Source organism: Oncorhynchus nerka, linkage group LG13 (genome assembly GCF_034236695.1).
Source record: "Oncorhynchus nerka isolate Pitt River linkage group LG13, Oner_Uvic_2.0, whole genome shotgun sequence".
Taxonomy (NCBI): Eukaryota; Metazoa; Chordata; class Actinopteri; order Salmoniformes; family Salmonidae; genus Oncorhynchus; species Oncorhynchus nerka.
The window spans coordinates 3,376,216-3,400,215 of NC_088408.1; the positions used below are offsets into that span (position 1 = coordinate 3,376,216).

The following is a 24,000-nucleotide window of genomic DNA, read 5'->3' on the forward strand; positions in this document are numbered from 1 at the left end:
GCCGTCATGGTGGAATTGCTGCAAAGAAACCACTACTAAAGGACACCAATAAGAAGAAGAGACTTGCTTTGGCAAGAAACACGAGCAATGGACATTAGACTGGTGGAAATCTGTCCTTTGGTCTGATGAGTCCAAATTTCAGATTTCAGGTTCCAACCGTCGTGTCTTTGTGAGACGCAGTGTGGGTGAACGGATGATCTCTGCATGTGTAGTTCCCACCGTGAAGCATGGAGGAGGAGGTGTGTAGTTCCCACCGTGAAGCATGGAGGAGGAGGTGTGTAGTTCCCACCGTGAAGCATGGAGGAGGAGGTGTGTAGTTCCCACCGTGAAGCATGGAGGAGGAGGTGTGTAGTTCCCACCGTGAAGCATGGATGAGGAGGTGTGTAGTTCCCACCGTGAAGCATGGAGGAGGAGGTGTGTAGTTCCCACCGTGAAGCATGGAGGAGGTGTGTAGTTCCCACCGTGAAGCATGGAGGAGGTGTGTGGTCCCACCGTGAAGCATGGAGGAGGAGGTGTGTGGTTCCCACCGTGAAGCATGGAGGAGGAGGTGTGATGGTGCTTTGCTGGTGACACTGTCAGTGATTTATTTAGAAATCAAGTCACATCATCATTTGTTATTCATCATGACAATGACCCAACACACTCCAGGCTGTGTCAGGGTTATTTGACCAAGAAGGAGAGTAATGGAGTGCTGCATCAGATGACCTGGCCTCCACAATCACCCGACCTCAACCCAATTGAGATGGTTTGGGATGAATTGGACCGCTGAGTGAAGGAAAATCAACCAACAAGCATTCAGCATATGTGGGAACTCCTTCAAGAAAATGATTCCAGGTGAAGCTGGTTGAGAGAATGCCAAGAGTGTGCAAAGCTGTCATCAAGGCAAAGGTGGCTACTTCGAAGAATGTAAAATATACACATTTTGATTTGTTTAACACTTTGTTGGTTACTACATGATTCCATATTGTGTTATTTCATAGTTTTGATGTCTTCACTATTATTCTACAATGTAGAAAATAATTAAAAATAAAGAAAATCCCTTGAATGAGTAGATGAGTCCAAACTATTGACGGGTTCTGTGTGCATGAACATATATTTATTTTTTAATGGACCTCCTGCAGTGCCTCCTGCAGCGCCGCTGCAGCGCCTCCTGCAGCGCCTCCTGCAGCGCCTCCTGCAGCGCCTCCTGCAGCGCCTCCTGCAGTACCTCCGCAGGCCCCCCCGGTTGAAAAACCTTCACCCTATATGGTACTGCTAAGGACAGTGTGTGTGTGTGTGTGTGTGTGTGTGTGTGTGTGTACTAACGTCAGGTCTGGAGTGTTGGAAGACGGCCAGGGGTAGAGACAGGTCTTGCCGAGAGAGGGTCACCAGATATTCTCTCAGCAGGGCCTCGCTAGCGCCCCCGCTCTGCTTCTCACAGCGATGCAGGAAAGGAACCATCCACTGGAACACATCTTTAACATAGCGCTCTGCACTGGACTGGAGGGGGAAGACAAAGACAGACGCACAGCACAGGAAGTCAGAGTTTGAGTCACAAATGGCACACTATTCCCTATATAGAGCACTACTTTAGACCACAGTTCTATGGTACCCTATTCCCTATATAGAGCACTACTTTAGACCACAGTTCTATGGTACCCTATTCCCTATATAGAGCACTACTTTAGACCAGGGCTCTTATGGCACCCTATTCCCTATATAGAGCCCTACTTTAGACCACAGCTCTATGGGTCTACGGTAGAGCCCTACTTTAGACCAGAGCTCTATGGGTCTACGGTAGAGCCCTACTTTAGACCAGAGCTCTATGGGTCTACGGTAGAGCCCTACTTTAGACCAGAACTCTATGGGTCTACGGTAGTGCCCTACTTTAGACCATAGCTCTATGGGTCTACGGTAGAGCCCTACTTTAGACCAGGGCTCTATGGGTCTACGGTAGAGCACTACTTTAGACCACGGCTCTATGGGTCTACGGTAGAGCACTACTTTAGACCAGAGCTCTATGGGTCTCCGGTAGAGCCCTACTTTAGACCACAGCTCTATGGGTCTACGGTAGAGCCCTACTTTAGACTAGAGCTCTATGGGTCTACGGTAGAGCACTACTTTAGACCACAGCTCTATGGGTCTACGGTAGAGCCCTACTTTAGACCACAGCTCTATGGGTCTACGGTAGAGCCCTACTTTAGACCACAGCTCTATGGGTCTACGGTAGAGCCCTACTTTAGACCACAGCTCTATGGGTCTACGGTAGAGCCCTACTTTAGACCACAGCTCTATGGGTCTACGGTAGAGCCCTACTTTAGACCACAGCTCTATGGGTCTACGGTAGAGCCCTACTTTAGACCAGAACTCTATGGGTCTACGGTAGAGCCCTACTTTAGACCACAGCTCTATGGGTCTACGGTAGAGCCCTACTTTAGACCACAGCTCTATGGGTCTACGGTAGAGCCCTACTTTAGACCACAGCTCTATGGGTCTACGGTAGAGCCCTACTTTAGACCACAGCTCTATGGGTCTACGGTAGAGCACTACTTTAGACCACAGCTCTATGGGTCTACGGTAGAGCCCTACTTTAGACCACAGCTCTATGGGTCTACGGTAGAGCCCTACTTTAGACCACAGCTCTATGGGTCTACGGTAGAGCCCTACTTTAGACCACAGCTCTATGGGTCTACGGTAGTGAATCACATGCTCTTGTGTAGATCTGAGAGGACTGGGAAGGGTGGACAGCTGAAATAAAGTTGAGTTATTGTTTTTCCATGTCCACTCTATCCAGATCCAGTCTAGTGTCTAGGGGCCAGTGGTTGATCCAGTCTAGGGGCCAGAGGTTGATCCAGTCTAGTGTCTAGGGGCCAGTGGTTGATCCAGTCTAGTGGCCAGAGGTTGATCCAGTCTAGTGTCTAGGGGCCAGAGGTTGATCCAGTCTAGGGGCCAGAGGTTGATCCAGTCTAGTGTCTAGGGGCCAGAGGTTGATCCAGTCTAGGGGCCAGAGATTGATCCAGTCTAGTGTCTAGGGGCCAGTGGTTGATCCAGTCTAGGGGCCAGAGGTTGATCCAGTCTAGTGTCTAGGGGCCAGTGGTTGATCCAGTCTAGGGGCCAGAGGTTGATCCAGTCTAGTGTCTAGGGGCCAGTGGTTGTTCCAGTCTAGTGTCTAGGGGCCAGTGGTTGATCCAGTCTAGGGGCCAGAGATTGATCCAGTCTAGGGGCCAGAGATTGATCCAGTCTAGGGGCCAGAGGTTGATCCAGTCTAGTGTCTAGGGGCCAGAGGTTGATCCAGTCTAGGGGCCAGAGATTGATCCAGTCTAGGGGCCAGAGATTGATCCAGTCTAGGGGCCAGAGATTGATCCAGTCTAGTGTCTAGGGGCCAGAGGTTGATCCAGTCTAGGGGCCAGAGGTTGATCCAGTCTAGTGTCTAGGGGCCAGAGGTTGATCCAGTCTAGTGTCTAGGGGCCAGACGTTGATCCAGTCTAGGGGCCAGTGGTTGATCCAGTCTAGTGTCTAGGGTCCAGAAGTTGATCCAGTCTATTGTCTAGGGTCCAGAGGTTGATCCAGTCTAGTGTCTAGGGGCCAGAGGTTGATCCAGTCTAGTGTCTAGGGGCCAGAGGTTGATCCAGTCTAGTGTCTAGGGGCCAGAGGTTGATCCAGTCTAGTGTCTAGGGGCCAGTGGTTGATCCAGTCTAGTGTCTAGGGGCCAGAGGTTGATCCAGTCTAGTGTCTAAGGGCCAGAGGTTGATCCAGTCTAGGGGCCAGTGGTTGATCCAGTCTAGTGTCTAGGGGACAGTGGTTGATCCAGTCTAGTGTCTAGAGGTTAATCCAGTCTAGTGTCTAGGGGCCAGAGGTTGATCCAGTCTAGTGTCTAGAGGTTAATCCAGTCTAGTGTCTAGGGGCCAGAGGTTGATCCAGTCTAGTGTCTAGGGGCCAGAGGTTGATCCAGTCTAGGGGCCAGAGGTTGATCCCGTTTAGTGTCTAGGGGCCAGAGGTTGATCCAGTCTAGTGTCTAGGGGCCAGAGGTTGATCCAGTCTAGTGTCTAGGGGCCAGTGGTTGATCCAGTCTAGTGTCTAGGGGCCAGAGGTTGATCCAGTCTAGTGTCTAGGGGCCAGAGGTTGATCCAGTCTAGTGTCTAGGGGCCAGAGGTTGATCCAGTCTAGTGTCTAGGGGCCAGAGGTTGATCCAGTCTAGTGTCTAGGGTCCAGAGGTTGATCCAGTCTAGCGTCCAGTGGTTGATCCAGTCTAGTGTCTAGGGGCCAGTGGTTGATCCAGTCTAGTGTCTAGGGGCCAGTGGTTGATCCAGTCTAGTGTCTAGGGGCCAGTGGTTGATCCAGTCTAGTGTCTAGAGGTTAATCCAGTCTAGTGTCTAGGGGCCAGAGGTTGATCCAGTCTAGTGTCTAGAGGTTAATCCAGTCTAGTGTCTAGGGGCCAGAGGTTGATCCAGTCTAGTGTCTAGGGGCCAGAGGTTGATCCAGTCTAGGGGCCAGACGTTGATCCCGTTTAGTGTCTAGGGGCCAGAGGTTGATCCAGTCTAGTGTCTAGGGGCCAAAGGTTGATCCAGTCTAGTGTCTAGGGGCCAGTGGTTGATCCAGTCTAGTGTCTAGGGGCCAGAGGTTGATCCAGTCTAGTGTCTAGGGGCCAGAGGTTGATCCAGTCTAGTGTCTAGGGGCCAGAGGTTGATCCAGTCTAGTGTCTAGGGTCCAGAGGTTGATCCAGTCTAGCGTCCAGTGGTTGATCCAGTCTAGTGTCTAGGGGCCAGTGGTTGATCCAGTCTAGTGTCTAGGGGCCAGTGGTTGATCCAGTCTAGTGTCTAGGGGCCAGTGGTTGATCCAGTCTAGTGTCTAGGGGCCAGAGGTTGATCCAGTCTAGTGTCTAGGGGCCAGAGGTTGATCCAGTCTAGTGTCTAGGGGCCAGAGGTTGATCCAGTCTAGTGTCTAGGGGCCAGAGGTTGATCCAGTCTAGTGTCTAGGGGCCAGAGGTTGATCCAGTCTAGTGTCTAGGGGCCAGAGGTTGATCCAGTCTAGGGGCCAGAGGTTGATCCAGTCTAAGGGCCAGAGGTTGATCCAGTCTAGGGGCCAGAGGTTGATCCAGTCTAGTGTCTAGGGGCCAGAGGTTGATCCAGTCTAGGGGCCAGTGGTTGATCCAGTCTAGTGTCTAGAGGTTAATCCAGTCTAGTGTCTAGGGGCCAGAAGTTAATCCAGTCTAGTGTCTAGGGGCCAGAGGTTGATCCAGTCTAGTGTCTAGGGGCCAGAGGTTGATCCAGTCTAGGGGCCAGAGGTTGATCCAGTCTAGGGGCCAGAAGTTGATCCCGTTTAGTGTCTAGGGGCCAGAGGTTGATCCAGTCTAGTGTATAGGGGCCAGAGGTTGATCCAGTCTAGTGTCTAGGGGCCAGAGGTTGATCCAGTCTAGGGGCCAGAGGTTGATCCAGTCTAGGGGCCAGAGGTTGATCCAGTCTAGGGGCCAGAGGTTGATCCAGTCTAGGGGCCAGAGGTTGAGCCAGTCTAGGGGCCAGATGTTGAGCCAGTCTAGGGGCCAGAGGTTGAGCCAGTCTAGGGGCCAGAGGTTGAGCCAGTCTAGGGGCCAGAGGTTGAGCCAGTCTAGGGGCCAGAGATGGAGCCAGTCTAGGGGCCAGAGATGGAGCCAGTCTAGGGGCCAGAGGTTGAGCCAGTCTAGGGGCCAGAGGTTGAGCCAGTCTAGGGGCCAGAGGTTGAGCCAGTCTAGGGGCCAGAGGTTGATCCAGTCTAGGGGCCAGAGGTTGATCCAGTCTAGTGTCTAGGGGCCAGAGGTTGATCCAGTCTAGTGTCTAGGGGCCAGAGGTTGATCCAGTCTAGTGTCTAGGGGCCAGAGGTTGATCCAGTCTAGTGTCTAGGGGCCAGTGGTTGATCCAGTCTAGTGTCTAGGGGCCAGAGGTTGATCCAGTCTAGTGTCTAGGGGCCAGAGGTTGATCCAGTCTAGGTGTCAGTGGTGGATCCAGTCTAGTGTCTAGGGGACAGTGGTTGATCCAGTCTAGTGTCTAGAGGTTAATCCAGTCTAGTGTCTAGGGGCCAGAGGTTGATCCAGTCTAGTGTCTAGAGGTTAATCTAGTCTAGTGTCTAGGGGCCAGAGGTTGATCCAGTCTAGGGGCCAGAGGTTGATCCCGTTTAGTGTCTAGGGGCCAGAGGTTGATCCAGTCTAGGGGCCAGAGGTTGATCAAGTCTAGTGTCTAGAGGTTGATACAGTCTAGTGTCTAGGGGCCAGAGGTTGATCCAGTCTAGTGTCTAGGGGCCAGAGACTGATCCAGTCTAGGGGCCAGAGGTTGAGCCAGTCTAGGGGCCAGAGGTTGAGCCAGTCTAGGGGCCAGAGGTTGAGCCAGTCTAGGGGCCAGAGGTTGAGCCAGTCTAGGGGCCAGAGGTTGATCCAGTCTAGGGGCCAGAGGTTGAGCCAGTCTAGTGTCTAGGGGCCAGAGGTTGATCCAGTCCAGTGTCTAGGGGCCAGAGGTTGATCCAGTCTAGTGTCTAGGGGCCAGAGGTTGATCCAGTCTAGTGTCTAGGGGCCAGAGGTTGATCCAGTCTAGTGTCTAGGGGCCAGTGGTTGATCCAGTCTAGTGTCTAGGGGCCAGAGGTTGATCCAGTCTAGTGTCTAGGGGCCAGAGGTTGATCCAGTCTAGGGGCCAGTGGTTGATCCAGTCTAGTGTCTAGGGGCCAGAGGTTGATCCAGTCTAGTGTCTAGGGGCCAGAGGTTGATCCAGTCTAGGGGCCAGAGGTTGATCCCGTTTAGTGTCTAGGGGCCAGAGGTTGATCCAGTCTAGTGTCTAGGGGCCAGAGGTTGATCCAGTCTAGTGTCTAGGGGCCAGAGGTTGATCCAGTCTAGTGTCTAGGGGCCAGAGGTTGATCCAGTCTAGTGTCTAGGGGCCAGTGGTTGATCCAGTCTAGTGTCTAGAGGTTAATCCAGTCTAGTGTCTAGGGGCCAGAGGTTAATCCAGTCTAGCGTCTAGGGGCCAGAGGTTGATCCAGTCTAGTGTCTAGGGGCCAGAGGTTGATCCAGTCTAGGGGCCAGAGGTTGATCCCGTTTAGTGTCTAGGGGCCAGAGGTTGATCCAGTCTAGTGTCTAGGGGCCAGAGGTTGATCCAGTCTAGTGTCTAGGGGCCAGAGGTTGATCCAGTCTAGTGTCTAGGGGCCAGAGGTTGATCCAGTATAGTGTCTAGGGGCCAGAGACTGATCCAGTCTAGGGGCCAGAGGTTGAGCCAGTCTAGGGGCCAGAGGTTGAGCCAGTCTAGGGGCCAGAGGTTGAGCCAGTCTAGGGGCCAGAGGTTGAGCCAGTCTAGGGGCCAGAGGTTGATCCAGTCTAGGGGCCAGAGGTTGAGCCAGTCTAGTGTCTAGGGGCCAGAGGTTGATCCAGTCCAGTGTCTAGGGGCCAGAGGTTGATCCAGTCTAGTGTCTAGGGGCCAGAGGTTGATCCAGTCTAGTGTCTAGGGGCCAGAGGTTGATCCAGTCTAGTGTCTAAGGGCCAGAGGTTGATCCAGTCTAGGGGCCAGTGGTTGATCCAGTCTAGTGTCTAGGGGACAGTGGTTGATCCAGTCTAGTGTCTAGAGGTTAATCCAGTCTAGTGTCTAGGGGCCAGAGGTTGATCCAGTCTGGTGTCTAGAGGTTAATCCAGTCTAGTGTCTAGGGGCCAGAGGTTGATCCAGTCTAGTGTCTAGGGGCCAGAGGTTGATCCAGTCTAGGGGCCAGAGGTTGATCCCGTTTAGTGTCTAGGGGCCAGAGGTTGATCCAGTCTAGTGTCTAGGGGCCAGAGGTTGATCCAGTCTAGTGTCTAGGGGCCAGTGGTTGATCCAGTCTAGTGTCTAGGGGCCAGAGGTTGATCCAGTCTAGTGTCTAGGGGCCAGATGTTGATCCAGTCTAGTGTCTAGGGGCCAGAGGTTGATCCAGTCTAGTGTCTAGGGGCCAGAGGTTGATCCAGTCTAGTGTCTAGGGGCCAGAGGTTGATCCAGTCTAGCGTCCAGTGGTTGATCCAGTCTAGTGTCTAGGGGCCAGTGGTTGATCCAGTCTAGTGTCTAGGGGCCAGTGGTTGATCCAGTCTAGTGTCTAGGGGCCAGTGGTTGATCCAGTCTAGTGTCTAGGGGCCAGAGGTTGATCCAGTCTAGTGTCTAGGGGCCAGAGGTTGATCCAGTCTAGTGTCTAGGGGCCAGAGGTTGATCCAGTCTAGTGTCTAGGGGCCAGAGGTTGATCCAGTCTAGTGTCTAGGGGCCAGAGGTTGATCCAGTCTAGTGTCTAGGGGCCAGAGGTTGATCCAGTCTAGGGGCCAGAGGTTGATCCAGTCTAGGGGCCAGAGGTTGATCCAGTCTAGGGGCCAGAGGTTGATCCAGTCTAGGGGCCAGAGGTTAATCCAGTCTAGTGTCTAGGGCCCAGAGGTTGATCCAGTCTAGTGTCTAGGGGCCAGACGTTGATCCAGTCTAGTGTCTAGGGGCCAGAGGTTGATCCAGTCTAGTGTCTAGAGGTTGATCTAGTCTAGGGTCTAGACGTTGATCCAGTCTAGGGTCTAGGGGCCAGAGGTTGATCCAGTCTAGGGTCTAGGGGCCAGTGGTTGACCCAGTCTAGGGGCCAGTGTTTGACCCAGTCTAGGGGCCAGTGGTTGACCCAGTCTAGGGGCCAGTGGTTGACCCAGTCTAGGGGCCAGAAGTTGATCCAGTCTAGTGTCTAGGGGCCAGAGAATGATCCAGTCTAGTGTCTAGGGGCCAGACGTTGATCCAGTCTAGTGTCTAGGGGCCAGTGGTTGATCCAGTCTAGTGTCTAGGGGCCAGTGGTTGATCCAGTCTAGTGTCTATGGGCCAGTGGTTGATCCAGTCTAGGGGCCAGAGGTTAATCCAGTCTAGTGTCTAGGGGCCAGTGGTTGATCCAGTCTAGTGTCTAGGGGCCAGAGGTTGATCCAGTCTAGTGTCTAGGGGCCAGAGGTTGATCCAGTCTAGTGTTTAGGGGCCAGAGGTTAATCCAGTCTAGTGTCTAGGGGCCAGAGGTTGATCCAGTCGAGTGTCTAGGGGCCAGTGGTTGATCCAGTCTAGGGGCCAGAGGTTGATCCAGTCTAGTGTCTAGGGGCCAGAGGTTGATCCAGTCTAGTGTCTAGGGGCCAGAGGTTGATCCAGTCTAGTGTCTAGGGGCCAGAGGTTGATCCAGTCTAGTGTCTAGGGGCCAGAGGTTGATCCAGTCTAGTGTCTAGGGGCCAGTGGTTGATCCAGTCTAGTGTCTAGGGGCCAGAGGTTGATCCAGTCTAGTGTCTAGGGGCCAGAAGTTGATCCAGTCTAGGGGCCAGAGGTTGATCCAGTCTAGGGGCCAGAGGTTGATCCAGTCTAGTGTCTAGGGGCCAGAGGTTGATCCAGTCTAGGGGCCAGAGGTTGATCCAGTCTAGGGGCCAGAGGTTAATCCAGTCTAGTGTCTAGGGCCCAGAGTTTGATCTAGTCTAGTGTCTAGAGCCCAGAGGTTGATGCAGTCTAGTGTCTAGGGGCCAGTGGTTGATCCAGTCTAGTGTCTAGGGGCCAGAGGTTGATCCAGTCTAGTGTCTAGGGGCCAGAGGTTGATCCAGTCTAGTGTCTAGGGGCCAGACGTTGATCCAGTCTAGTGTCTAGGGGCCAGAGGTTGATCCAGTCTAGTGTCTATAGAGGTTGATCTAGTCTAGGGTCTAGACGTTGCTCCAGTCTAGTGTCTAGGGGCCAGACGTTGATCCAGTCTAGTGTCTAGGGGCCAGAGGTTGATCCAGTCTAGTGTCTAGAGGTTGATCCAGTCTAGGGTCTAGGGGCCAGAGGTTGATCCAGTCTAGTGTCTACGGGCCAGAGGTTGATCCAGTCTAGTGTCTAGGGGCCAGAGGTTGATCCAGTCTAGGGTCTAGGGGCCAGTGGTTGACCCAGTCTAGGGGCCAGTGTTTGACCCAGTCTAGGGGCCAGTGGTTGACCCAGTCTAGGGGCCAGTGGTTGACCCAGTCTAGGGGCCAGTGGTTGACCCAGTCTAGGGGTAAGTGGTTGACCCAGTCTAGGGGCCAGTGGTTGACCCAGTCTAGGGGCCAGAAGTTGATCCAGTCTAGTGTCTAGGGGCCAGAGGTTGATCCAGTCTAGTGTCTAGGTGCCAGACGTTGATCCAGTCTAGTGTCTAGGGGCCAGTGGTTGATCCAGTCTAGTGTCTAGGGGCCAGTGGTTGATCCAGTCTAGTGTCTATGGGCCAGTGGTTGATCCAGTCTAGGGGCCAGAGGTTAATCCAGTCTAGTGTCTAGGGGCCAGTGGTTGATCCAGTCTAGTGTCTAGGGGCCAGAGGTTGATCCAGTCTAGTGTCTAGGGGCCAGAGGTTGATCCAGTCTAGTGTTTAGGGGCCAGAGGTTAATCCAGTCGAGTGTCTAGGGGCCAGAGGTTGATCCAGTCGAATGTCTAGGGGCCAGAGGTTGATCCAGTCGAGTGTCTAGGGGCCAGAGGTTGATCCAGTCTAGTGTCTAGGGGCCAGAGGTTGATCCAGTCTGTGTCTAGGGGCCAGAGGTTGATCCAGTCTAGTGTCTAGGGGCCAGAGGTTGATCCAGTCTAGGGGCCAGAGGTTGAGCCAGTCTAGGGGCCAGAGGTTGAGCCAGTCTAGGGGCCAGAGGTTGAGCCAGTCTAGGGGCCAGAGGTTGAGCCAGTCTAGGGGCCAGAGGTTGAGCCAGTCTAGGGGCCAGAGGTTGATCCAGTCTAGTGTCTAGGGGCCAGAGGTTGATCCAGTCTAGTGTCTAGGGGCCAGAGGTTGATCCAGTCTAGTGTCTAGGGGCCAGTGGTTGATCCAGTCTAGTGTCTAGGGGCCAGAGGTTGATCCAGTCTAGTGTCTAGGGTCCAGACGTTGATCCAGTCTAGTGTCCAGGGGCCAGAGGTTGATCCAGTCTAGTGTCTACGGGCCAGAGGTTGATCCAGTCTAGTGTCTAGGGGCCAGAGGTTGATCCAGTCTAGTATCTAGAGGTTGATCCAGTCTAGTGTCTAGGGGCCAGAGGTTGATCCAGTCTAGTGTCCAGGGGCCAGAGGTTGATCCAGTCTAGTGTCTAGGGGCCAGAGGTTGATCCAGTCTAGTGTCTAGGGGCCAGAGGTTGATCCAGTCTAGTATCTAGAGGTTGATCCAGTCTAGTGTCTAGGGGCCAGAGGTTGATCCAGTCTAGTGTCTAGGGCCCAGAGGTTGATCCAGTCTAGTGTCTAGGGCCCAGAGGTTGATCCAGTCTAGTGTCTAGGGGCCAGAGTTTGATCCAGTCTAGGTGCCAGAGGTTGATCCAGTCTAGTGTCCAGAGGTTGATCCAGTCTAGTGTCTAGTGTCTAGGGCCCAGAGGTTGATCCAGTCTAGTGTCTAGGGCCCAGAGGTTGATCCAGTCTAGTGTCTAGGGGCCAGAGGTTGATCCAGTCTAGTGTCTAGGGGCCAGAGGTTGATCCAGTCTAGTGTCTAGGGGCCAGAGGTTGATCCAGTCTAGTGTCTAGGGGCCAGAGGTTGATCCAGTCTAGTGTCTAGGGGCCAGAGGTTGATCCAGTCTAGTATCTAGAGGTTGATCCAGTCTAGTGTCTAGGTGCCAGAGGTTGATCCAGTCTAGTGTCTAGAGGTTGATCCAGTCTAGTGTCTAGTGTCTAGGGCCCAGAGGTTGATCCAGTCTAGTGTCTAGGGGATTGACTTGTGGAGACAGAAGCCATTTAGAAGCCTCCTACTCAAAGACTAGGTACAATGAGGAACACACACACAACATGTACATACGTTCTTCATGAGGAGGCGGAGCTTGTCGATGTCACCGAGCTGCTGCAAGTCTCTTAGTGTCAGGCTGAGCTCGCACGCCGTCTCGTACACCAACGTCTCCATGGTTACCAGGTCATCACACAGCCGCTCCAACCCCGGGATATCCCGCTCCTTCCCGAGACGCACCAATGACAGTGCACAGTCCACCTGATGGACAGACAGGACATCCAATCAGAGAACAGAACACTTGCATGGTTCACTATGGATTGGTATAGACATGGGCTAGAGGGAGTTACTGGTATAGACATGGGCTAGAGGGAGTATAGACATGGGCTAGAGGGAGTTACTGGTATAGACATGGGCTAGAGGGAGTTACTGGTATAGACATGGGCTAGAGGGAGTTACTGGTATAGACATGGGCTAGAGGGAGTCACTGGTATAGACATGGGCTAGAGGGAGTCTCTGGTATAGACATGGGCTAGAGGGAGTCTCTGGTATAGACATGGGCTAGAGGGAGTCACTGGTATAGACATGGGCTAGAGGGAGTCACTGGTATAGACATGGGCTAGAGGGAGTCACTGGTATAGACATGGGCTAGAGGGAGTTACTGGTATAGACATGGGCTAGAGGGAGTTACTGGTATAGACATGGGCTAGAGGGAGTTACTGGTATAGACATGGGCTAGAGGGAGTTACTGGTATAGACATGGGCTAGAGGGAGTCTCTGGTATAGATATGGGCTAGAGGGAGTCTCTGGTATAGACATGGGCTAGAGGGAGTCTCTGGTATAGACATGGGCTAGAGGGAGTCTCTGGTATAGACATGGGCTAGAGGGAGTTACTGGTATAGACATGGGCTAGAGGGAGTCTCTGGTATAGACATGGGCTAGAGGGAGTCTCTGGTATAGACATGGGCTAGAGGGAGTATAGACATGGGCTAGAGGGAGTTACTGGTATAGACATGGGCTAGAGGGAGTCACTGGTATAGACATGGGCTAGAGGGAGTTACTAGTATAGACATGGGCTAGAGGGAGTTACTGGTATAGACATGGGCTAGAGGGAGATACTGGTATAGACATGGGCTAGAGGAAGTCACTGGTATAGACATGGGCTAGAGGGAGTATAGACATGGGCTAGAGGGAGTATAGACATGGGCTAGAGGGAGTATAGACATGGGCTAGAGGGAGTTACTGGTATAGACATGGGCTAGAGGGAGTTACTGGTATAGACATGGGCTAGAGGGAGTTACTGGTATAGACATGGGCTAGAGGGAGTCTCTGGTATAGACATGGGCTAGAGGGAGTCACTGGTATAGACATGGGCTAGAGGGAGTCACTGGTATAGACATGGGCTAGAGGGAGTTACTGGTATAGACATGGGCTAGAGGGAGTCACTGGTATAGACATGGGCTAGAGGGAGTATAGACATGGGCTAGAGGGAGTATAGACATGGGCTAGAGGGAGTATAGACATGGGCTAGAGGGAGTTACTGGTATAGACATGGGCTAGAGGGAGTCACTGGTATAGACATGGGCTAGAGGGAGTCACTGGTATAGACATGGGCTAGAGGGAGTCACTGGTATAGACATGGGCTAGAGGGAGTTACTGGTATAGACATGGGCTAGAGGGAGTCACTGGTATAGACATGGGCTAGAGGGAGTATAGACATGGGCTAGAGGGAGTATAGACATGGGCTAGAGGGAGTATAGACATGGGCTAGAGGGAGTTACTGGTATAGACATGGGCTAGAGGGAGTTACTGGTATAGACATGGGCTAGAGGGAGTTACTGGTATAGACATGGGCTAGAGGGAGTTACTGGTATAGACATGGGCTAGAGGGAGTTACTGGTATAGACATGGGCTAGAGGGAGTTACTGGTATAGACATGGGCTAGAGGGAGTTACTGGTATAGACATGGGCTAGAGGGAGTCTCTGGTATAGACATGGGCTAGAGGGAGTTACTGGTATAGACATGGGCTAGAGGGAGTTACTGGTATAGACATGGGCTAGAGGGAGTTACTGGAATAGACATGGGCTAGAGGGAGTTACTGGTATAGACATGGGCTAGAGGGAGTTACTGGTATAGACATGGGCTAGAGGGAGTTACTGGTATAGACATGGGCTAGAGGGAGTTACTGGTATAGACATGGGCTAGAGGGAGTTACTGGTATAGACATGGGCTAGAGGGAGTTACTGGTATAGACATGGGCTAGAGGGAGTCTCTGGTATAGACATGGGCTAGAGGGAGTCTCTGGTATAGACATGGGCTAGAGGGAGTATAGACATGGGCTAGAGGGAGTTACTGGTATAGACATGGGCTAGAGGGAGTCACTGGTATAGACATGGGCTAGAGGGAGTATAGACATGGGCTAGAGGGAGTTACTGGTATAGACATGGGCTAGAGGGAGTCACTGGTATAGACATGGGCTAGAGGGAGTTACTAGTATAGACATGGGCTAGAGGGAGTTACTGGTATAGACATGGGCTAGAGGGAGATACTGGTATAGACATGGGCTAGAGGGAGATACTGGTATAGACATGGGCTAGAGGGAGTATAGACATGGGCTAGAGGGAGTTACTGGTATAGACATGGGCTAGAGGGAGTATAGACATGGGCTAGAGGGAGTTACTGGTATAGACATGGGCTAGAGGGAGTCTCTGGTATAGACATGGGCTAGAGGGAGTCTCTGGTATAGACATGGGCTAGAGGAGTATAGACATGGGCTAGAGGGAGTTACTGGTATAGACATGGGCTAGAGGGAGTCACTGGTATAGACATAGAGGGTATAGACATGGGCTAGAGGGAGTTACTGGTATAGACATGGGCTAGAGGGAGTCACTGGTATAGACATGGGCTAGAGGGAGTTACTAGTATAGACATGGGCTAGAGGGAGTTACTGGTATAGACATGGGCTAGAGGGAGATACTGGTATAGACATGGGCTAGAGGGAGATACTGGTATAGACATGGGCTAGAGGAGATACTGGTATAGACATGGGCTAGAGGGAGTATAGACATGGGCTAGAGGGACATGGGCTATAGACATGGGCTAGAGGGAGTCTCTGGTATAGACATGGGCTAGAGGGAGTCTCTGGTATAGACATGGGCTAGAGGGAGTCTCTGGTATAGACATGGGCTAGAGGGAGTTACTGGTATAGACATGGGCTAGAGGGAGTTACTGGTATAGACATGGGCTAGAGGGAGTTACTGGTATAGACATGGGCTAGAGGAGTTACTGGTATAGACATGGGCTAGAGGGAGTCTCTGGTATAGACATGGAGCTAGATATGGGCTAGGGAGTCTCTGGTATAGACATGGGCTAGAGGGAGTTACTGGTATAGACATGGGCTAGAGGGAGTTACTGGTATAGACATGGGCTAGAGGGAGTCTCTGGTATAGACATGGGCTAGAGGGAGTATAGACATGGGCTAGAGGGAGTTACTGGTATAGACATGGGCTAGAGGGAGTCACTGGTATAGACATGGGCTAGAGGGAGTTACTAGTATAGACATGGGCTATAGGGAGTTACTGGTATAGACATGGGCTAGAGGGAGATACTGGTATAGACATGGGCTAGAGGGAGTATAGACATGGGCTAGAGGGAGTATAGACATGGGCTAGAGGGAGTTACTGGTATAGACATGGGCTAGAGGGAGTATAGACATGGGCTAGAGGGAGTTACTGGTATAGACATGGGCTAGAGGGAGTTACTGGTATAGACATGGGCTAGAGGGAGTTACTGGTATAGACATGGGCTAGAGGGAGTCACTGGTATAGACATGGGCTAGAGGGAGTTACTGGTATAGACATGGGCTAGAGGGAGTTACTGGTATAGACATGGGCTAGAGGGAGTTACTGGTATAGACATGGGCTAGAGGGAGTCTCTGGTATAGACATGGGCTAGAGGGAGTATAGACATGGGCTAGAGGGAGTTACTGGTATAGACATGGGCTAGAGGGAGTCTCTGGTATAGACATGGGCTAGAGGGATACTGGTATAGACATGGGCTAGAGGGAGTATAGACATGGGCTAGAGGGAGTTACTGGTATAGACATGGGCTAGAGGGAGTCTCTGGTATAGACATGGGCTAGAGGGAGATACTGGTATAGACATGGGCTAGAGGGAGTATAGACATGGGCTAGAGGGAGTTACTGGTATAGACATGGGCTAGAGGGAGTCTCTGGTATAGACATGGGCTAGAGGGAGTCTCTGGTATAGACATGGGCTAGAGGGAGTCTCTGGTATAGACATGGGCTAGAGGGAGTCTCTGGTATAGACATGGGCTAGAGGGAGTCTCTGGTATAGACATGGGCTAGAGGGAGTCACTGGTATAGACATGGGCTAGAGGGAGTTACTGGTATAGACATGGGCTGGAGCTAGACATGGGCTAGGGAGTTACTGGTATAGACATGGGCTAGAGGAGTTACTGGTATAGACATGGGCTAGAGGGAGTTACTGGTATAGACATGGGCTAGAGGGAGTTACTGGTATAGACATGGGCTAGAGGGAGTTACTGGTATAGACATGGGCTAGAGGAGTCTCTGGTATAGACATGGGCTAGAGGAGTTACTGGTATAGACATGGGCTAGAGGGAGTCACTGGTATAGACATGGGCTGCAGAAGTTACTGGTATAGACATGGGCTAGAGGAGAGTATAGACATGGGCTAGAGGAGTCACTGGTATAGACATGGGCTAGAGGGAGTTACTGGTATAGACATGGGCTAGAGGGAGTTACTGGTATAGACATGGGCTAGAGGGAGTTACTGGTATAGACATGGGCTAGACGGGGAGTTACTGGTATAGACATGGGCTAGAGGGAGTTACTGGTATAGACATGGGCTAGAGGAGTCACTGGTATAGACATGGGCTAGAGGGGAGTCAAACTGGTATAGACATGGGCTAGAGGGAGTCTCTGGTATAGACATGGGCTAGAGGGAGTTACTGGTATAGACATGGGCTAGAGGAGTTACTGGTATAGACATGGGCTAGAGGGAGTCACTGGTATAGACATGGGCTAGAGGGAGTCACTGGTATAGACATGGGCTAGAGGGAGTCACTGGTATAGACATGGGCTAGAGGGAGTCACTAGAGGGGTATAGACATGGGCTAGAGGGAGTATAGACATGGGCTAGAGGGAGGTATAGACATGGGCTAGAGGGAGTTACTGGTATAGACATGGGCTAGAGGGAGTTACTGGTATAGACATGGGCTAGAGGGAGTTACTGGTATAGACATGGGCTAGAGGGAGTCACTGGTATAGACATGGGCTAGAGGAGTACTGGTATAGACATGGGCTAGAGGAGTCACTGGTATAGACATGGGCTAGAGGGAGTCACTGGTATAGACATGGGCTAGAGGGTATAGACATGGGCTGGTATAGACATGGGCTAGAGGGAGACATGGGCTGGACATGGGCTTGTATAGACATGGGCTAGAGGGAGTCACTGGTATAGACATGGGCTAGAGGAGTTACTGGTATAGACATGGGCTAGAGGAGTCACTGGTATAGACATGGGCTAGAGGGGAGTCACTGGGTAGACAGAGTCATGACATGGGCTAGAGGGAGTTACTGGTATAGACATGGGCTAGAGGGAGTCACTGGTATAGACATGGGCTAGAGGAGTATAGACATGGGCTAGAGGGAGTATAGACATGGGCTAGAGGGTTACTGGTATAGACATGGGCTAGAGGGAGTTACTGGTATAGACATGGGCTAGAGGGAGTTACTGGTATAGACATGGGCTAGAGGGAGTTACTGGTATAGACATGGGCTAGAGGGAGTTACTGGTATAGACATGGGCTAGAGGGAGTTACTGGTATAGACATGGGCTAGAGGGAGTTACTGGTATAGACATGGGCTAGAGTTACTGGAGACATGGGCTAGTTCTGGTATAGACATGGGCTAGAGGGAGTTACTGGTATAGACATGGGCTAGAGGGAGTTACTGGTATAGACATGGGCTAGAGGGAGTTACTGGTATAGACATGGGCTAGAGGGAGTTACTGGTATAGACATGGGCTAGAGGGAGTTACTGGTATAGACATGGGCTAGAGGGAGTTACTGGTATAGACATGGGCTAGAGGAGTTACTGGTATAGACATGGGCTAGAGGGGAGTTACTGGTATAGACATGGGCTAGAGGGAGTTACTGGTATAGACATGGGCTAGAGGAGTTACTGGTATAGACATGGGCTAGAGGAGTTACTGGTATAGACATGGGCTAGAGGGAGTCTCTGGTATAGACATGGGCTAGAGGGAGTCACTGGTATAGACATAGAGGAGTCACTGGTATAGACAGAGAGGGAGTTACTGGTATAGACATGGGCTAGAGGGAGTCTGGTATAGACATGGGCTAGAGGGGTATAGACATGGGCTAGAGGGAGTCACTGGTATAGACATGGGACATGGGCTAGAGGGAGTTACTGGTATAGACATGGGCTAGAGGGAGTTACTGGTATAGACATGGGCTAGAGGGAGTCACTGGTATAGACATGGGCTAGAGGGAGTCACTGGTATAGACATGGGCTAGAGGGAGTCACTGGTATAGACATGGGCTAGAGGGAGTCACTGGTATAGACATGGGCTAGAGGAGTCACTGGTATAGACATGAGGGAGTCACTGGTATAGACATGGGCTAGAGGGAGGAGACATGGGGCTAGAGGGAGTATAGACATGGGCTAGAGGGAGTATAGACATGGGCTAGAGGAGTATAGACATGGGGAGTATACTGGTATAGACATGGGCTAGAGGCAGTTACTGGTATAGACATGGGCTAGAGGGAGTTACTGGTATAGACATGGGCTAGAGGGAGTTACTGGTATAGACATGGGCTAGAGGGAGTTACTGGTATAGACATGGGCTAGAGGGAGTTACTGGTATAGACATGGGCTAGAGGGAGTTACTGGTATAGACATGGGCTAGAGGGAGTTACTGGTATAGACATGGGCTAGAGGGAGTTACTGGTAAAACCCTTCCCCCGGTTCTTATTGGAGGCAGTGTGCGCGACAGTAAAACCCTTCCCCTGGTTCTTATTGGAGGCAGTGTGCGCGACAGTAAAACCCTTCCCCTGGTTCTTATTGGAGGCAGTGTGTGCGACAGTAAAACCCTTCCCCCGGTTCTTATTGGAGGCAGTGTGTGCGACAGTAAAACCCTTCCCCCGGTTCTTATTGGAGGCAGTGTGTGCGACAGTAAAACCCTTCCCCTGGTTCTTATTGGAGGCAGTGTGTGCGACAGTAAAACCCTTCCCCTGGTTCTTATTGGAGGCAGTGTGTGCGACAGTAAAACCCTTCCCCTGGTTCTTATTGGAGGCAGTGTGTGCGACAGTAAAACCCTTCCCCTGGTTCTTATTGGAGGCAGTGTGTGCGACAGTAAAACCCTTCCCCTGGTTCTTATTGGAGGCAGTGTGCGCGACAGTAAAAACCCTTCCCCTGGTTCTTAACAGTACCTGTCTAGAACAGGAGTCGATGTCCTGGGCACGGCTCAGGTACCAGTCAGTCAACAGGTCCATGGGGGGCGTGGCCGTACGGAACCGCAGCCAATCAGGAGCGTCCTCATACAGGAAGTGGCCATGGTCCTGGAGGTTTTGATCCAATACCGTCCTGGGAGAGGAGGAACACAGGCACACCAACATGCAGCTATAATACCAGAGTAATGACACTTCTGATTGATTGATAAAATAACAGAATCATTTGACCTTCTGGTCAGTTACCAAGGAAACAGTGGTGCAATGTGTCCTACCTGCACTGATCCTCCTCACACCAGTCCATCTCTCTGTGTCTCTGTTCATCCCAGGGGATCACCCCCAAATTGCCTCTCTCATCCACACTGAGAGGGGGGAAAGTTTGTTAACATCCTGATTATACCGACTACAGTAGATCTAAACAGACAGTTTACTTGGTAACAGCCAGTTACCTAAACATAGCAGAGCAGAGTAGAGTAGAACAGAGTAGAGTAGAGTAGAACAGAGTAGAAGAGTAGAACAGAACAGAGTAGAGTAGAGTAGAACAGAGTAGAACAGAGTAGAGTAGAGTAGAACAAAGTAGAAAAGAACAGAGTAGAACAGAGTAGAGTAGAACAGAGTAGAGTAGAACAGAGTAGAGTAGAGTAGAGTAGAGTAGAACAGAGTAGAACAGAGTAGAGTAGAGTAGAACAGAGTAGAGTAGAACAGAGTAGAGTAGAACAGAGTAGAACAGGAGTAGAGTAGAGTAGAACAGAGTAGAGTAGAGTAGAACAGAGTAGAACAGAGTAGAGTAGAGTAGAACAGAGTAGAACAGAGTAGAGTAGAGTAGAACAGAGTAGAGTAGAACAGAGTAGAGTAGAACAGAGTAGAGTAGAGTAGAGTAGAACAGAGTAGAGTAGAACAGAGTAGAGTAGAACAGAGTAGAGTAGAACAGAGTAGAACAGAGTAGAGTAGAACAGAGTAGAGTAGAACAGAGTAGAGTAGAGTAGAGTAGAGTAGAACAGAGTAGAGTAGAGTAGAACATAGTAGAGTAGAACAGAGTAGAACAGAGTAGAGTAGAACAGAACAGAGTAGAGCAGAACAGAGTAGAGTAGAACAGAGTAGAGCAGAACAGAGTAGAACAGAACAGAGTAGAACAGAACAGAGTAGAACAGAGTAGAACAGAGTAGAGCAGAACAGAGTAGAGCAGAACAGAGTAGAGCAGAACAGAGTAGAGCAGAACAGAGTAGAACAGAACAGAGTAGAGCAGAACAGAGTAGAGCAGAACAGAGTAGAACAGAACAGAGTAGAACAGAGTAGAGCAGAACAGAGTAGAGCAGAACAGAGTAGAACAGAGTAGAACAGAACAGAGCAGAACAGAGTAGAGCAGAACAGAGTAGAACAGAACAGAGCAGAACAGAGTAGAGCAGAACAGAGTAGAACAGAGTAGAGCAGAACAGAGTAGAGCAGAACAGAGTAGAGCAGAACAGAGTAGAACAGAGTAGAACAGAACAGAGCAGAACAGAGTAGAGCAGAACAGAACAGAGCAGAACAGAGTAGAGCAGAACAGAGTAGAACAGGAGTAGAACAGAACAGAGTAGAACAGAACAGGAGTAGAACAGAACAGAGCAGAACAGGAAGCAGAACAGAACAGAGTAGAGCAGAACAGAGTAGAGCAGAACAGAGCAGAGTAGAACAGAACAGAGTAGAGCAGAACAGAACAGGAGTAGAGCAGAACAGAGTAGAGCAGAACAGAGTAGAGCAGAACAGAGTAGAGCAGAACAGAGTAGAGCAGAACAGAGCAGAGTAGAACAGGAGTAGAACAGAACAGAGCAGAACAGAACAGAGCAGAGTAGAACAGAACAGAGTAGAACAGAACAGAGCAGAGTAGAACAGAACAGAGTAGAACAGAACAGAGTAGAGCAGAACAGAGCAGAGTAGAACATGAGTAGAACAGAACAGAGTAGAGCAGAACAGAGTAGAACAGAACAGAGTAGAACAGAACAGAGTAGAGCAGAACAGAGTAGAGCAGAACAGAGTAGAGCAGAACAGAGTAGAACAGAACAGAAACAGAACAGAGAGCAGAACAGAGTAGAACAGAACAGAATAGACAGAACAGAGCAGAACAGAGGCAGAACAGAGTAGAGCAGAACAGATAGAACAGAGTAGAGCAGAACAGAGTAGAGCAGAACAGAGTAGAGCAGAACCCTATAGAACAGAACAGAGCAGAACAGAGTAGAGCAGAACAGAGTAGAACAGAACAGAGCAGAACAGAGTAGAGCAGAACAGAGCAGAACAGAGTAGAGCAGAACAGAGTAGAACAGAGTAGAGCAGAACAGAGTAGAACAGAACAGAGTAGAGCAGAACAGAGTAGAACAGAGCAGAACAGAACAGAGCAGAACAGAGTAGAGCAGAACAGAGTAGAACAGGAGTAGAACAGAACAGAGTAAAACAGAACAGGAGTAGAACAGAACAGAGCAGAACAGGAAGCAGAACAGAACAGAGTAGAGCAGAACAGAGTAGAGCAGAACAGAGCAGAGTAGAACAGAACAGAGTAGAGCAGAACAGAACAGGAGTAGAGCAGAACAGCACAGAGCAGAACAGAACAGAGTAGAACAGAACAGAGTAGAGCAGAACAGAGCAGAGTAGAACAGGAGTAGAACAGAACAGAGCAGAACAGAACAGAGCAGAGTAGAACAGAACAGAGTAGAGCAGAACAGAGCAGAGTAGAACAGGAGTAGAACAGAACAGAGCAGAACAGAGTAGAACAGAACAGAGCAGAGTAGAACAGAACAGAACAGAGTAGAACAGAACAGAGTAGAGCAGAACAGAGCAGAGTAGAACAGAAGCCTTCAGTGGTAATATCTTAGCATGAATCAGAGAAACCTACAGCAGTCTAGAAACAGAAAGAAACTCAGCTAGAAAGCAATAGATTCTGTCCTCAATGGCACCCTATGCCCTATAGACCCTGGTCTAAAGTAGTGCACTACAGCCCTATCGACCCTGGTCAAAAGTAGTACACTACAGCCCTATAGACTCTGGTCAAAAGTAGTAGCACTACAGCCCTATAGACCCTAGTCAAAAGTAGTACACTACAGCCCTATAGACCCTGGTCTAAAGTAGTGCACTACAGCCCTATAGACCCTGGTCTAAAGTAGTGCACTACAGCCCTATAGACCCTGGTCAAAAGTAGTGCACTACAGCCCTATAGACCCTGGTCTAAAGTAGTGCACTACAGCCCTATAGACCCTGGTCTAAAGTAGTAGCACTACAGCCCTATAGACCCTGGTCAAAAGTAGTGCACTACAGCCCTATAGACCCTGGTCTAAAGTAGTGCACTACAGCCCTATAGACCCTGGTCTAAAGTAGTGCACTACAGCCCTATAGACCCTGGTCAAAAGTAGTGCACTACAGCCCTATAGACCCTGGTCAAAAGTAGTACACTACAGCCCTATAGACCCTGGTCTAAAGTAGTGAACTACAGCCCTATAGACCCTGGTCTAAAGTAGTGCACTACAGCCCTATAGACCCTGGTCTAAAGTAGTGCACTACAGCCCTATAGACCCTGGTCTAAAGTAGTGCACTACAGCCCTATAGACCCTGGTCTAAAGTAGTGCACTACAGCCCTATAGACCCTGGTCTAAAGTAGTGCACTACAGCCCTATAGACCCTGGTCTAAAGTAGTGCACTACAGCCCTATAGACCCTGGTCTAAAGTAGTGCACTACAGCCCTATAGGCCCTGGTCTAAAGTAGTGCACTACAGCCCTATAGACCCTGGTCTAAAGTAGTGCACCACAGCCCTATAGACCCTGGTCAAAAGTAGTGCACTACAGCCCCATAGACCCTGGTCTAAAGTAGTGCACTACAGCCCCATAGACCCTGGTCTAAAGTAGTGCACTACAGCCCCATAGACCCTGGTCTAAAGTAGTGCACTGTGAAGGGGATAGGATTCCAGTTGGAACGTGTCCAGCCCTATAGACTGTAGTGCACTGTGAAGGGGCTAGGATTCCAGTTGGAACGTGTCCAGCCCTATAGACTGTAGTGCACTGTGAAGGGGCTAGGATTCCAGTTTCTATAGACAGTGCACTGTGAAGGGGATAATTCCAGTTGGAACTGTGTCCAGTCCTATAGACTGTAGTGCACTGTGAAGGGGCTAGGATTCCAGTTGGAACGTGTCCAGCCCTATAGACTGTAGTGCACTGTGAAGGGGCTAGGATTCCAGTTGGAACGTGTCCAGCCCTATAGACTGTAGTGCACTGTGAAGGGGCTAGGATTCCAGTTGGAACGTGTCCAGCCCTATAGACTGTAGTGCACTGTGAAGGGGCTAGGATTCCAGTTGCAACGCTCTAACTCTTCCCCCTCTCCTTCAGGCTGACACACGTCTGAGACAAGCAGGAATGAACAGAAAGAGGTGAAATCAGAGGAGAGAAACAGGCGACGCTTCCTCGCGTTCCCCCCTGCTGCCACAACGACAACCCAGTGACAAACACACAGGCTCATGGGAAACGAGAGACCTGCTTTTACCTGTGTGATTTATGCACACTTCTTATTCTAAAATGGATTCAATTGTTGTTTTTTTCTCCTCAATCTACACACAATACTCCATAATGACAAAGAAATGAATCTAATTAAATATTAGATGTAGATTAAGTAAGTACTTTCTGAATGCACCTTACAGTGGTAGCTCCACTAAAAGTGGTAATTATGCAGTACCCTGCATCACTACCTCAGACCACCACTAGGGGGAGTTAGAGGTAATGTGTGGGTTAGTGCAGTACCCTGCATCACTACCTCAGACCACCACCAGGGGGAGTTAGAGGTAATGTGTGGGTTAGTGCAGTACCCTGCATCACTACCTCAGACCACCACTAGGGGGAGTTAGAGGTAA

At 50.8% G+C, this 24,000-nt stretch overlaps 1 protein-coding gene across 1 annotated transcript in view; it reads right to left on the reverse strand.

Annotated features, from left to right (window-relative positions):
• Positions 1-24,000, reverse strand: part of nbas (NBAS subunit of NRZ tethering complex) — a 337,178-nt gene that overhangs the window by 240,986 nt on the left and 72,192 nt on the right. Inside the window, 4 exon segments of the mRNA XM_065026122.1 lie at positions 1,306-1,479; positions 11,698-11,883; positions 19,118-19,271; positions 19,411-19,497. Coding sequence (XP_064882194.1) covers positions 1,306-1,479; positions 11,698-11,883; positions 19,118-19,271; positions 19,411-19,497 — 601 coding nt within the window.